This window comes from Pseudochaenichthys georgianus, chromosome 15 (assembly GCF_902827115.2).
Source record: "Pseudochaenichthys georgianus chromosome 15, fPseGeo1.2, whole genome shotgun sequence".
Taxonomy (NCBI): domain Eukaryota; kingdom Metazoa; phylum Chordata; class Actinopteri; order Perciformes; family Channichthyidae; genus Pseudochaenichthys; species Pseudochaenichthys georgianus.
Window position 1 is genome coordinate 27,839,410 of NC_047517.1, and position 15,778 is coordinate 27,855,187.

The 15,778-nt window shown below is 42.4% G+C and overlaps 1 protein-coding gene across 2 annotated transcripts; it reads left to right on the plus strand.

The window, feature by feature from the left end:
- Positions 1–195: 195 nt before the first annotated feature.
- Positions 196–11,936, plus strand: LOC117459599 (phosphatidylinositol 3,4,5-trisphosphate 3-phosphatase and dual-specificity protein phosphatase PTEN). Of its 2 annotated transcripts, XM_034100527.2 has the most exons (10): positions 198–1,038; positions 4,713–4,797; positions 4,891–4,935; positions 5,039–5,082; positions 5,276–5,514; positions 7,649–7,790; positions 9,347–9,415; positions 10,166–10,332; positions 10,868–11,209; positions 11,331–11,936. In XM_034100527.2, the coding sequence occupies exons 1-10, from the start codon at positions 960–962 to the stop codon at positions 11,514–11,516; spliced, it is 1,398 nt and encodes a 465-aa protein (XP_033956418.1). In that variant the 5' UTR covers positions 198–959; the 3' UTR covers positions 11,517–11,936. The 2 variants fall into 2 exon arrangements, with proteins under 2 accessions (XP_033956419.1, XP_033956418.1); XM_034100528.2 differs by lacking the exon at positions 9,347–9,415 and having other exon boundaries at positions 196–1,038.
- The last annotated feature ends 3,842 nt before the right edge of the window (positions 11,937–15,778 follow it).

Below are 15,778 nucleotides of genomic sequence, written 5' to 3' on the forward strand. Positions count from 1 at the left end.
ACAGCCACACGTGATCACTTTGACAGAAGGGAGCGTCGCATGCGGACTCACTTTATCCTTCCGCGAGTGGCAAAATAATAACTCGGTTTTTCCGCTGTTTATGGATTAAAAAAAAATTACACATTTAATGTGTATTCACTACAATGTAGTATTAATTGTTGAGACAAAATGAATTAACGCCGCATTGCCAATTTCAATGAAAGCGTGGGACTATACAGCGAAGGCGGCGGGATATTTGTTCTAAAATCCCAGCCTGCTCTACCTTCTTTTTTTCCTTCGGTGGAGGCCATGATGGGAGCCTGAGAGTTCAGCTGGAGAGAGGAACGAGAAAAGAAGATGATTACCCGGGACGGAACTGTCAAACCAATCTGTGCAGATTTCTGATCGTTGTATAGTCTTTATACATTTAAGGTGGAGCCTGTCACTTTTTTCAGATGTGTTCTTGGCAATCAGTCGATGACAATGTTGAATCGTTAGGAGGCTTTTGGATCGAAAAAGGAGGTGGCATTAGCTATTGTTGCTAGTGCTGGCTAGCTCGTTAGCTAGCGAGCTAGCTCCGTTTGAGTGACTTGGATACGGGTTTTTGGGAACCGGCGAATACTCGGTCCTCTCGCTGTCAATCTCAGCGGCTGCGATTGAACCATCGGATTGGACGGTGTCTGGTATCTAAAGGACAACTGCATGTATTTTATTCGGGACTGTTTGCAAGACGAATTGCAGGATTGGCGAAGTCGGGCCTGCACGGAGGAGCAGAGCAAGGCCCGTCTTTATGATCCAGAGGAAGCCTTTCTAATCCTACCGACATCCACGGCTAGCTCTGCTGGCTAGCACTTTTCTGCGAGGACCCTGCAAAATTCACAGAGCGGACCCTCTGACTGCAACATACACGGCCAGACAGATAATACTAGAAATACCTATTTTCATCATTTACCCCATATAGACTCCTGTCACCTGCTACAATGGCTGCGATTATAAAAGAAATGGTCAGCCGGAACAAAAGGAGATATCAAGAGGATGGCTTCGACCTGGACTTAACATGTATCCTTCCTTGTGTTTCTTATTTTCACCCGGAACAATGACTAGTAATATGTAATAGCTGCATTGAATAGGAGAACTGTAGGCAGAAGTGTCAGTAACGTGAGGTAGTTAGCTCCTCTGCTACTTAGCAAGCTGGCTAGTTGGTCAGACAGCGCAGCTTTGCTGTCACCCGGCATGTTTGAAAGATGGTGGATCTGTCAAACCAGCACGCATAAATGTCATAGTCATGTTATAGCTGGAAAACCCCGTTCAAATGGACGTTAGTATGGGTTAGAAATGACGACAGGGCATGTAACTTGCATACCTGTCACCAAAATACCTAGCTAGAGGTTGTGAAATTGTAAGAGACATGAAGTCATTTTTTAAGGCAGGTATTTATCTCAGGATGTCGTTTTACTTCATGTTTATTAAGTTCATATTATCTATTTGTAGTTATTTGACTATATTCTAGGTTAATGATGCACATTTCTGAAGACACTAACCCCTTTGCCTCCCTCACCTGTGTCCTCTGTGGGTGAGTAGTCATTGGATCCTGAACACATCTGTGAAAATCTAATTAACGTTTTTCCTTTGCCTTTTTATGGAGATACAATCATTTTCAGCTTTAAGAATAGCTATTTCAGGCCCCTCTGCAGGGCTCATTTCTCATCTATTACCACTGATAGTTGACCTGGTTCCCTACTGCAGTATGGCTGGTACTGAAGTTGGTGCTTTGGTTTTTTGGCTGGTGATAAACTAAATTACCAAATGATGTGGTTGACCATGGAAAACTAAATGCAAAATGTGTGGCCATGCTGAGCCATGGGTCATGGTTACAGTGTGATGTATACTTATCAGGGTCTCAAAACACCTTTTTTGAGGCCTAATTTTGATATTTTTTAGCATTAATAATTGGTTGCAAACTATTTTTCCAGCTACTTAAATCTGACATTGATTTGCTTAATTTTACGAATATGATATTAAATGAATATATTTGTGTTGTGACTGTCGATTGCAAGATATATGAAGAAGTCAGCTTGGGCATTCGGAAATTGGTTGGAATTGCCTTGCTTTTTGACATAGACTGATTCATTGACTAATTGAGATTCCTATTCGGGCAGATTCACAGATAATTTAAATAATTTGAAGTCTGAGCCATTTCTGGACCTGAACAAAGCATTATTTGAACGAACCTTGGTGTTTAAGGACATCATTTCCTCGGGCTATTATCAGTATGTTGCATTAACATTGCTTAAAAGTGTTTTTCTTCCTACTGTAGAACAATGGAAACGCTAGTTACCTTGACTCAGATGATACATATCAAACAAAATGTGTGACTGCAGATGCTGAAATGCAGGTCACAATATTTGATCAGATGTTTCTCACCTGGTTTTCTAATGTGGTGAAGCCTCTGGAGCTTTGTGAAGGGGGCCCGAAACTCAAAAGTGGCATCTTTCTTTGGCTATAAGTCTCCTCTTGTTCAGATGTGGGCCCTTTCTAACCATCTCTTTTATCATTTTTGGCATGGTGTCTAAAAACAATATGGGCTCTCTGCAGTTATGTAATGCAATATCACAGTTCTGGGAATTGCCCTTAAAATAGAGTTGCCAGTGATCTTGTATCAGTGTTGCTGTCTGAGTGCTCTCTTACCCTCTCAACCCACCACCTCTCCTTTGCTATTTTTCTTTACTGCTCCCACTCTAATTCTCCCTCCCTCTGCTTGCCCCCGTTCCTCTGCTCTCCTCCTTTCCTGTCCTCCCCACCCCCTCCTCACTCGGCGCTTGCCGGTTCCCACTCTCCCTTTCCCCCCCTCTCTCTTGCTCAGTTGTGGATTTGGCGTATGCATAGAGCTGAGGCAGGGCTGGCTTTAAAGAAAAGGCGTGCCTGAAACGGTAGATTTTCTTTCTTTTCTTTTTTCCTCCTACTTGGAGCTTCCGTCGGGGGTCCCGTATGTGCGTTTCCTCCCAGCTGCAGAGAGCAAGCCCCCCCCATGCCCTGGGCTGAGGCTCTCCTGGGAGCTCTGGAGCTTTTTAAAAACACTTAGAATAGCCTGACTGGGATCACTTTGCCAGTAGGTCCAAGGGTTAGCATAGCCCGTCAAATAGCATGGAAAAGCTGCATTTGGCTCCTAATTAGGTCTTTGAGGCATTAATGGACGGGATTATGGCACAGTATGTACAGATAGGCTTCTCTGGCGTGAGCTACAGGGAAGTAGCTTGGCAGGATGCAAATAATACCATAGATTTGCTTTTGGGCTTGAATTCATGCATCAAAAAAGCCTGTGTTGAGCATACCTTAGCTGCGTAAAGCTGCGCTGGGGTCCTTAATGAATTCCTTTTACAGGGGTTTAATGAAGATTGTCATGTTTATTTTTTCTAGCTAAAAATGTTTGAAATTGAATTAATCCTTGGATATATGGGCCAACGTGGATATTTCGGTCTACATGTGAACCGTGAACTGTGTGTGTGTGTGTGCCATGGAAATTGTTGTTCTTGTGGGTTTTTGCATGTGCAGGTACTTTTAATGTGCGCACACACTAGCTAAGCCAGACTTGTCGGATGTGTGTGTCAAATTTTTCGGACCAGTTAAAAAGTGATTTGTCTCTGGGAAAATAAGTTGTGCTCAAAATGAAACATCCAATTAGAAATATTCAGCTTTTTTCCCCTATTTTTGTCACCGTGGCACAGGATGTGTAAGAAAAGGTCGCCCTTTAGTCAGTGGTTAAAGTGTGAAATCCCACAGCTTATACCGACGAGCAGACTTCAGTTACAGGTAGGCGATGCAGCGGAGCATCAAAGACATGCGTGCCAGATCAATTATTCTTTTATATGCAACATGACACTGATGTGTGCCTTTTTAAGATTGTATGTATGTCACCGTGTAATTGGCCACGACATTTTCCATCTCCATCCTGCGCTGAAATATGGAGCCCCGTTTGAAGATGTAAGGCAACTTCTAAAGGCAGGTGTAGCACGAACAAGGCGGTGCAACTTGAAGTCGGCAGTGGAATCTGGTGTTTGTGGTTTGTTAACCGTCTCGTTCGTTGCCTCACGTCATAGAAATGCAACAATTAGCCCCTGCTGCCGGTGCAGGCATAGCACAGAGATTTTCTGTCTGAAGTGAAAAAAAGAAAGACCTGTGTCTTCATGCGGGGCCTATGTGCGATCTCATAGATATTCAAATTGTTCCGGCTGAGCTCGAAAGAGAGATAAGCCGAACATTTGCGATCATCCCAATATAACTTTGGGCTCTAAATATAAATGCAGGTCAGGGAGCGGAGACTCTCCTCGTGCACCCACATGTGGGCCTGGCTCGTGCAGGAGCTCTGTGACTCCTCTCTGCCTGCTTCTCACTGTCAAGGCCATCTGTCACAACACACACACACACACACACACACACACACACACACACACACACACACACACACACACACACACACACACACACACACACACACACTGATCAGCAGCGCTCCTCTCTGCTCCCATTTGTCCACAACCAAAATGTTGACATAGGCCGAAAGTTTTTCTCGCTCTGCTGCCTGCCTCTGCATTCTTGCAATTGTGCTCTTATGGCAAAGTTAAAGATGTGGTGCCGGGTGCCTCTGTAGTGCCGCCTTAATGCCTCCTTTTCTGAATAGGCTTGATTTCTACAGTCATGCACAATGTACATTTCCTTAACCCCCCCCTGAACAGATATCTACCCAAACATCATTGCTATGGGCTTTCCAGCAGAGAGACTCGAAGGCGTGTACAGAAACAATATAGACGACGTAGTACGGTGAGTTACTGTGTGATCATAGAGAAGGGAGGTGTAAGAAAAAACACAGAATATTGTTTTCTATTCTAAATATATTGTGTTCTCTCCAAACAGGTTTTTGGATTCAAAGCATAAAAACCATTACAAAATCTACAACCTGTAAGTGTTCCACATTTTGTTCTCACCCGAACTGAATGCTCTGCTCACTTAATAACTTCCTCTTTGTGGGTGCTCTAACTGTAGTTTGTTCTTTCCATTTCAGCTGCGCAGAAAGACACTACGATGCTGCCAAATTTAACTGCAGAGGTAGGCTGCTTTACATGAAAAAACAAACTGTGACCTAAAAGTCTGATGACACAGAAGGTCGATTTAAAATCCACAAAGTGTCTCCTGTGTGCTCGTCCCTGTCGCTGCTCCCCTGACCTGTCTGCTCTGTGTCCACATTTCTTTTCTTCTCTGGTGACATCTTTGCGTGGGCCTGCATCCCGTCCCGCATCAGTTGCACAGTACCCCTTCGAAGACCACAACCCTCCTCAGCTGGAGCTCATTAAGCCCTTTTGCGAAGACCTGGACCAGTGGCTCAGCGAGGACGACAATCACGTGGCGGCCATCCACTGTAAGGCCGGGAAGGGCCGCACCGGAGTCATGATCTGCGCCTATCTCCTCCATCGCGGCAAATTCCTGGATGCCCAAGAAGCGCTCGACTTTTACGGAGAAGTCAGGACAAGGGACAAGAAGGTGAGGAGTCATTCTGAGGGCAAATGCCCCCACACAACCTTAAATTAATTTTTGCGATTTAGGGCTGTAATGATTAATAGATTAGCGTCTGATAGAAAAGCTATCACTAACTATATTGATCAATTTAGGTTAAATAAGGTGCTTTTTTTCTGCTTAAAATATGTCTGTTTTACATCATATAAAAAATATCTTAAGATTTTCTTACTGAAGAAACGAGACGAAATAATCAACTTTTTAAAATGTCATTGACCATTAAATGAATCTAGAAAATATCGTCAGATTAATTGATGATGACAATAATTGAAACTAATGATTAATAATCCACGGCGCTGCTAACTATTGCCTTGATTAGTCATTTTGTCCATTTAATGTCAGAAGATTGTGAAAAATGTCTATTTTCATATCTAAAAAATCTGCAAATATTCAGGTATATTTGCAAACACTTGACACAGGGCTCAACGCTAACTTTTAAAAGTGGTTGCCAGGCTGGCAACCAGGCATCAGCTTTTGGTTGCCAAAACTGAAAATACGGTTGTCATTTTTAGTCACCTTATATTTTAAATAATTAAGATACTATACAGTTATACATCAACTTAAAGGTGGGGTAGGTACGTTTCAGAAACCGGCTCGAGATACACTTTTTGTTATATTCCATAGAATGCTCTTAACATCCGATAGCAATGAATATCTTAAGTGCTTTGACAAAAAATCCATAAACATTTTTTATCTGTGGAAGCCGTAGTACTGTAAAAAGTACAACCATTGCCGCCCTGTCTGTCAGCCTTCCATCTTGTGCACGCACAAATGTATCTCGTGCCCTCATTGGGCGTGCCATCATTGGGCGTGCCATCATTGGGCGTGCATTGCAGCAGTACTTCAATGATTCGTCAGCAACAGTCGGCCACTTTCACCAGTCTGCTGACGTCATGTGCGCGTTCATGTGTGTTGGAGGAGGTGCTCTGTAAGGAAGTCTGACGGAAGGGGCGGATTCTTTTCGGCTGTGTACTTTCAAATTTTAGTGCACTCGAGCCGGTTTCTGAAACTTACCTACCCCACCTTTAATAATGAAAATGTGTCACAAAAGAATGTTCAAATGCTTTACAATAAGTAATTAACACAATTCGCCTATTTGAAACTTAAGTGGTAATAAACTTGTCCACCCTCAATTGCTGGTATACAAAATACCAGTAGTGCAGCTGTTGTCCTGTTCTTCACAGATCCCTCACAAATGAATTGAGCAAGTCACTAGTTTCTTGGTCATCCGTTGTCTCCCTTTCAAATGTGGGTTTCTTGACCTTTGTGCTGACCCCCACCATAGATCCATTGGCCCTTCAGCATTGAAGTCTTGGATTGTGGTTCTGTCATTATCTAATACATTTCTAATGTTAAATAAATGAAAACCATTCACAGTTAAGAATTAGATATTCATTATTAATGCTGTAAATTACCTTTTAATATGTCTTACTATATTTCAAATGTGTTACCTTTTTATAGAAGTGATTAATTAATTTTTCCTATGATAAAGTTTCGTTTAGCACTTTTATTTTGGTAGTAATAAGATCGGGACTCTTATTTTGAAGGAACTTTTACCAGAAGTGAATGCACAACGGAGCAGAATGTACATATTTCGCCTCCCAAGATTTTGCACATTTCCTCTTTGCTTTTCGTTCGGGTTCATCTTGCGCTTTATCAGTTGAATCACTTTGAACATTCGTTTGAGATGTTGACGGGTTGGCCAAACTTTTTACCCCACAGTCAAACAACTTAATTTGCTTCGCCATTTTTTTGTAAAACAAACACACCGTGCACACGAGTAAACGTGCATCGCTTTCTGGCTCCGTAATCACACCAATGCACGTGCAACTTAAGTATCAGGTGCCGACTGGTCACAACAAATAATTAACATTTATCTCTTTTGGGGTGCACATTTTGCCGTTTGCTGTCCTTATTTCTTTATTTTAAAAACGGGTTGCCACTGATGGCAACCAAAGGCCAAGAAGTGGTTGACATTTTTTCTGAATGGTTGCTAATGGCAACCTGGCAACCGTTACTGTCGAGCCCTGACTTGACAGAAGATGTAGGATGTATAGAAAATCTGAAATCTCTAAACCTTGTCACCGTTTGTTTGTTGCAGGGCGTAACGATCCCGAGCCAGCGCCGCTACGTCTACTACTACAGCTACCTACTGAAGAACCAGCTGGAGTACAAGCCCGTGGCGCTCCTCTTCCATAAAATGGTGTTCGAGACTCTCCCCATGTTCAGCGGGGGCACCTGCAGTGAGTCACTTTAACTCCAAGCTAGTGCGTAGGCATGCTGAGAGCCCGGGATGTGTGGTTACCGCGGCGCTCCCCCACGCTGCAGGTCAGCTCTGGTGGAGTCCAGGCGTCCGGTGCGAGTTTGGCTTACATTTGTGTTTTTGGACCTCTTTGACTCCCAAGGGGCGGCTCCTTAATGATTAAGTCATCTAGTTGCTACCTGCAGGCCAAATTATTCTCTGCCCACTTAAAAAAACCTCGGGGAAAAAAAACTATTTCAATCAGATAGGCTCTACGTTGTAAGATTTCATTCTCAAATGTTATTAAAATCATAGGATGTCATTTCTTTGGCTTCTCCCACTGAAGGAGATTGATTGCATTTTTCTGTTACAATCTCAGAAGCTATGGCAAAGTTGAGCTTTCGTGCATCTTTTTAAAATATGTGTAGCTTCCTCATGAGGATTGAGTTTATTGGACTCGGGTTCTGCTTTCATTTTCTGCTGCGTATGACTTTGCTGTGCACAGTATTCACTGTTTAAACAGAGTGGAGCACCAACTCTGACAGCACAGTAACACCAGATAGGTTGTATGTGCTCCCCTCCCACATAACCAGGAAGTAACTTAAAGTCAGCTAAGGAAATACACTTTAGTCAATGATTTTATTTGAACATTTAAGTGTTAATGAGTGTCTGTAGTGAGTTCAGGCGCTTAGTCATGAGTACTTATACCACTGCGTGTTTGTTCAGAGATTGAGCCGTATGGTGTGTAAGCATAACCGTGGCACATGCAGTTCGACTGTAGTGGGCAGAAACTAAAACTTAAAATCGAGTTATTTATTTGAGCTTTTCGCATCCTCTAAAATAATGTCTTGTCTCTACTGGAGACATTTGATAGACATTGGGTAAAAAACGTTTAGCAGAGAATGACGCTTGTTCCCCTTTATGTGCATGCTTTTCAACGCGTGACTCTGTGTGTATTTGACTGGTAGATGGGTTTAATATTTCTCTGCTATGGTTTTTTTAAGGGTTACAAATCTAATATAATCTTGTTTTCTCCTCAAAATGTGTGAGTTACATATTTTTGGGGCTTTATATGTTAACAGTCTTTCAGAAAAAATGCATCTTCTTCCATAACTTCTGTGGCTTTTTCCCCTTTAACACCTGACTGTGCTGAACAGACTGTATTGATCCTTTCTTTTCCTCTTAACACTCTTCAAAAAAAGACCCTATTCTGAGTCTTGCAATACATGTATACACACACGCACACCATCACCCTTTTTTGCCTCAGGTTTTTAGCCAACCATATTGATTTAAAACACGAGTAGCCGATTCAATATTTTGGTTACGAATGACTCAACATTTCTGTTATCTCAAGTTCCCCCTTTTCCGCCGTCCCCTTTCTGCATCTCTGAACACACCAGGTCAAATGTGTTAAGATGCACATCTCCATCGAAAGCCACGTACTGTATCATGTTTTTAAGAGCAGCTATGTAGATGCTAATATCTGTAAGTGTGTGTGCAGAGCTCCTGTGTCTGCTGTGAGGCCTGTTTGTGATAATGTCCTTCTTTCTCTCTAAGGGGACAGTACCGTTAAAAACAGGAGCGAGCCGATCCCTCAGGGCTTCAGGAAAGGGAATTGGCATTGGGGTAAATGAGCCTTTCATCCATTATTATCATTCCACTAATTTGCCTTTTATATGACCCCAGAGGTCCACCCGGGAAGGAGCAGTGTGAGGTAGACATGTTGCCTAGCAGGATAATATTCTCCTTCACCACCCCCACCCTGACAGGAAGTAGAAAGGGTTCAAATGATTCTAAACATGGTCCAAGAGCAAAACCATCACTGTTTATCAGAATAGGGTTGTACTCTGGTTCTGGGTCTCTTTGGGTGTTACATTGGGTTGTCTTTCCCTTTCACCTCCTTAATTTTAATGTTTTTAAGGGCTGCAACTAACGATTATCTTTATCGATTCATCTGACGGTTAATCGTTTGGTCTATAAAATGTCAGACAATAGTGTAAAATGCCCATCCCAGTTTCTCAAAGTCCAAGGTGATGTCTATAAATGTTGTGTTTTTTTAAATCATTTATAGCAGAGAAAAGCAGGACATCTCCATATTTGAGAGGCTGAAAACAGCATTTTCTGACATTGTTGCATGAAAAACGACTTGAACGATTAATCGAATATCAAAGCAAATGTTTTTCCTGTCATGTTTTACACTTATTTAGAGGGGGGAGGTGGTGTGCTATGCTCAAACTCATGCAATAACCCCGTCTTGCCCTTCTTGATCCACTCCCTGCATCTTCTTTCACTAACTCTCCTTCTTGTGTTTTCTCTCTCTCCTCACAAATCTTACCATCTTCCCCCACTTCGGTGCAACGTTGACTCTTTTTGCAGATCCCCAGTTCGTGGTGTACCAGCTCAAAGTGAAGATTCACACGTCGAACCCCGGTCACACACGGCGCGAGGACAAGCACATGTTTTTCGAATTCCCCCAGCCGCTGCCAGTCTGTGGAGACATCAAAGTGGAGTTCTTCCATAAACAAAATAAGATGATGAAGAAGGTTAGTTGTGTGGGCGTGTGTTCAAGCGGCTGTCATTGTCGGTTAACGGCAAATGTCTCTCCGTCGTTTAGAGCTGCTTTCATCCGTTGTGTGTTATAACTACTCTTAGGTCAGGCAACAATTAGCAGGCATTTCATAAAGCGTTCTCTCTTAGATGTGTGTCAACAATTATGCTTTTAAAAAAGTAATACTGGCGCCACTGTGTTTTTTTTTCTTTGTATTGTCAACGGACCTCATGAAAACATAAACATGTGAATATAGAAGGGGTTTTATTTTCCATGCAAGGGCGTGATAATAGCTGTAGTTTATTTTCAGTTGTTCCCACTTGCTGCCATAAATACTAACAAATTCCACATCAAAAATGGTCCCCACTACTTATGTTTGTGTATTGTTTGCTAAAACAACAGTGGTTAAAAGCTTGGTAATGACTGTTGGCATTACAAAAATAGAACAACGTCAGCTGTACTGAAGAGATCCTTTTTAATTATCTTTTTTGACAAATTGCTCATCACATCTCTTCTCTCTTCACCTGCAGGACAAGATGTTTCACTTCTGGGTGAACACCTACTTCATCCCTGGACCAGAGGAGAGCGTGGACAAGCTGGAGAACGGGGCGGTGAACAATGTAGACAGCCAGCAGGGGGTCCCGGCCCCGGGCCCGCCGCAGAACGCTGAGTGCAGGGACAGCTGCAGGGACAGCGGCAGGGACAGCGGCAGGGACAGCGGCAGGGACAGCGGCAGGGACAGCGGCAGGGAGAGCGGCAGGGAAAGCGACCGGGACAGGGACAGGGACTACCTCATCCTGACGCTCACCAAGAACGACTTGGACAAGGCCAACAAAGACAAAGCTAACCGCTACTTCTCGCCAAACTTCAAGGTAAGGATTTAAGTTAGATATTTGCTGGATGGAGGGATTCATTATCTCTTTATCTCATTATTTTGAACTTTGATTTCTACTGGAACGGAAATGATAGGTTTTGTTTCTGATTCAATTGCAGGTGAAGTTGTATTTTACGAAAACCGTGGAGGAGCCTTCGAATTCTGAGGCAAACACTTCGACATCCGTCACCCCGGACGTTAGCGACAATGAGCCAGACCATTATCGATACTCTGACACCACTGACTCTGATCCGGAAAATGAACCTTTTGATGAAGAGCAGCACACGCAAATCACAAAAGTGTGAACTCTTTTTAAACAGGAGAAGAAGAAATTATACACCAGAAAAAAAGGAGAAAACTTGAATATAAACTCAAAAGAAGAACCTTTTGTCCCTTCCCTCCCCAGACGGCAATAGAATATCATGTCAAATGCCAATTTTAGGGAAAAAAAGGTAAATAGCCTGACCAATATATTGTTTTTTTATTTTTATTTTTTTTATTTGGCACGGCCATGTACCATGCGCGAGGTATTGACACTGTTGCCCCATGGGAAAAGGTGCTGTAGCTATAAAAATGTGTTTATATATATCTATATACATACGCATATGTATATACATATATACATGCATATATAAACAAACTTTTTTTGTGTCAAAGACAATGGAAAGAGTACCACAATCAGGAGACGGGAGTTGAAGTGTGGGAGAAGTTGGAATGAAATACTAGGACTATGCTGCTCCTTCTCCTGTCTAAACCAAGGCCAGTGCTGCAGTCACTTTGTTTCACTCCCTCTCTTCTCCTCCTCCCCTCCTTCTCCTCTCATCTTTTACTCTCCATCCTATCCTCCTTCCTTCCTATCCTCCTTTACTGTGAATGCTTCTTGTGCTCTTTGCAGGCTGTCTCACGTGACTTTTGGTCTTTGTGCAGTGCAAACTGCATGCGGGCAGTGGGTTTGGGGTGGGCGGGGTTATGAAGAGGCTGTGATGATGTCTAAAGCATTGCCATTCCTGTTCCCACTGTGTATACGTTAAATTATGCAGAACAAGGCATCCCATGTAATTGTTAATGTTTTTTTTTATCCTAAGATAATAAAAATATAATACACAAAACAGCAGGGAGACAAGTGTTTGCAATAATGTCAACACTACATTTAAAGGACAATGGTGATTTGCATGTATTGGAATTGGCGTCCATCCCTAATAAATGTATGCAATGTTGTCTTTTCTTAAAGAAACCCGCTTTGAGATGTGTCTTCTGCGTGGGGTTCTCCGGTGCTTTGAGTCATGCTCATAACATTACATCACAGCTTTATGTAATGTTCTCCCTTTGCCATTCACAGTAAAGGAAACAACTGGAGAATCAAAATGGATTTTTCCAATATTCAGTAAAACGTCAAAGGCATTGAGTCTCTAGCTTGACACCATTACTGTCAAGTGAAGTCATGGCTTTAAGTGACAGCCTAAACGTATGCTTGTGAGTCGGTGGAGGAAAATGTGCCGCTCTTGATGAGAAATGCTGTAAAGCAGGTTGTCGTTGCTGCTGTAGCTGTTTTAACAGTAACTTCCTGCTTTAAAGGTCAGCGCTGCAAATAGCGGGTGGGACCTGAGGTAGGGAAGTGATGGAAGGATTATTAAAAATTCAACTGAGGCTGAATAGCAAACTTCAAAAAAATAAGTGACTCAAGCAGGGAGCTGGGCATACACTACTTTAATGTCAATGAGGAAAAAACTAATCTTTATCTTAGCAACTGTTTGCTTTTATTCATACTTGACTGCTAATTTAATGAGCTATTATTTTGTTATGCATAACCCTTTGCGTAGGTATATTTTAGTAACTTCTTGAATTGATTTAAGAGCAAACTGACTTCTGAACTCTCATAAAAAGATTAACATTTAAGAGCGAAAAGCTGCCTGACCTCATGCCAAACGGCAGTGTTGCATGCAGAGTGGCTGCTGCTGGTTAATCAAGGCGTTCTCCACATGAAATGAGCAGAGGAAGGAAAAGGCAAGCAGCCCAGGAGGGAGGAGCGCGAGGCCTCGGGTAGCCTGCTCTGCTCCAAGGCTCCCCAAATGAAAGAATAACAGGATTAAAGACCATGTCACTGTGATAGCAGGGCAAAGAGTGGCTAAAGCATGGCCCTAAGTCTCCTGATAATAAAATAAAGTATGAATTAAACATACATATATAAAAAAAGATTCCACCCCCAGAGGCAGGCAGTCACATAATCCCCCTCTGCTCTATTAAGACTCGGTCCTCGGCTCTTTCGTGTTGATTGAGACATCAAAGCCAAACCAGTGCAGCGTCAAATGAGACGGGCAGCAGTCGCAGGGGCCCGGCTGTAATTGGCTGAGCTGAGGAGGAGGGAGAGGCTGGAAGATTAATAATGAATGTGCTGTGTGGAGAGAGACCAGAGAGAGATGTCTCGGCTCTCCACAAGCAGGCGAGACTGAAGTGGGCTGACTTCAGTGGAGCTCTAGAGTCCACATCTTTAGCTTTTGATGGCCCTCATCACACACAGACACAGCAGCATCTGAAATATTAATCTAATCAATATACTGCTTCATTTGTATGTCTCGGGCACCAAGTTTGTTAGATTTGTCTGCATCAACCACCTCTCGAGATGAGACTAAACTGTAGAAATGAGATTTGGATGGAGAAATATTTACTTTGGTATATTTTCATATTAGTTTACCTCTAAAAAGTGGGTCAGATATTATACATCCACTTCTTGGAAGAAATCTGATGTTAGTAGATGATAGAAACCCATTCCCAAAAGAGAAAAGACACTTAAGATGTGTTTTTATTCTACATTCGTTGAAATTGTAATAAAGATCTAGAGATTATATGCCAACCCTTTTGAGATCAAAGGTCAAAGATATGAGATGTTAGGTGTGGTTAGTCTTGCTCTTAAAGTGGTAACATGTAATGGCATATTCATTTCAATCAGAAGCAGATCTGCAAAAATCGTTGTGGAGCTCAACTTTCTTAGTGTGACCAAACTCGGAAAATACGGCCAATAACCAATTGACCGTTGATGGAGAGCAAGAGAGTCCAAGTCGTGGCAGCTATATGTAGCATTTTAGCTTTGTTGCACTATTAACTTTGTTGCACTTTTAACCTTCTGTCATCAAGAGAGTTATGGTTGTTTGGTTGCTGTGCTGATGTTTGATAAGTAGTTTGGTTTACTTTTTATGAAATGCCAGAGGTAGCATCTCCAGGAGCTGTTATGACTGACTGGAGCTAGCCTAAGTGGAGAGTTAGCAGTTAGCTTACCATTGCTAAGGTTTCCAACCAACTAGCCCTGTGTTATCAATTATCAAACAATGGTTTTCTCCTTAACCAAACCATGTATTTGTGTTACATATGTGTTCCTTTTCCTTCTATATCTTATCGAAAAGGCTGTTAAGTTGTTTGGAAACATAATTTTGTAGAGGTAGGGTCGTCCTGCGATGACGTTACCAGTCTTACAGAACCAAATATTTTGCAAAATGCACAGATTAACTTTGCTTTATCCATTTCTGGTTGGTGGTTGTTTGTCTCTTACTTAGAAGGCTCATAATTGTGATTTACTATCTTAAAATATTGATTTAGCATGTATCATCTATCACTACTCCTCTTTCGTTGTCTTTTTCTGGCGGTGATGGCCATCATTAGGCAATGTATCCTACTGTGAAAAGACAAAAAAAGCCAACACCAAAATATAGAGATTTAAGCATAGTATTATGGCCAAATGAGCGGATGGGGGGGTCAGTCTGGCCTACAAAGAGAAGATAAGCCCAAGCTGGTAACCCCATTTCCATTCCATCTGTTGGTAGCAGTTGTAGAGCATGGCTGCACTCACCAGGACCTGGCAACCCATCCCCCAAGCCCTCTTTCTCTGGCTGACTGCACAGCTGTGTTGCGTTTGGATTAGGCCAAGAATAAAACAGGAAGTAGAAATTAAACAAAAGCTTAAACACACACACAGAAACACACACTCTCACACAGGCAGTGTAAGTTACCAAAGAGTCAGCAGCAGCAGCAGTGCGAGTGACAGCGAGCGGAAAAAGTGCACACACCCACACGTGTAGACCATCGCGCACACAAATATACTACAGCATGAACAAAGTCATACTCTGCCTCCCAGAGACTCACATGAGCACAGGCAGGACCACAGGCATACCATTTCTCTGTGCCCACACTCATGCTCACACATATGGTCGTTTTACATGCTAAGTGCCTCTCTGCCTCGCCTCCATCTTCATGGTGGTCTGAGTAAAAACTAGCAAACACGCTCAGTCTTTGAGCATGCCAGTGTAATGTTGCTAATTAAGTAATGAGATGAGACATGAAACATGTTTATATTCATAACTTTGAATGAGATAAAGACAGCATAACTAGCTCTGGTTCCTAATGCATTCAGTCTAATTACCATCAACGTCCGGAGATGTAGAAACTTAAATCTTGCACATACAAAAAAAGAAAAATCCACTTCTTTAAAGCTTGAATCCCATCCAGCACTTCTTTAAAGTAGATCAGGATGAATATGAACACATATAGGCCTACTGCTTTCATCAGCATATTGTCA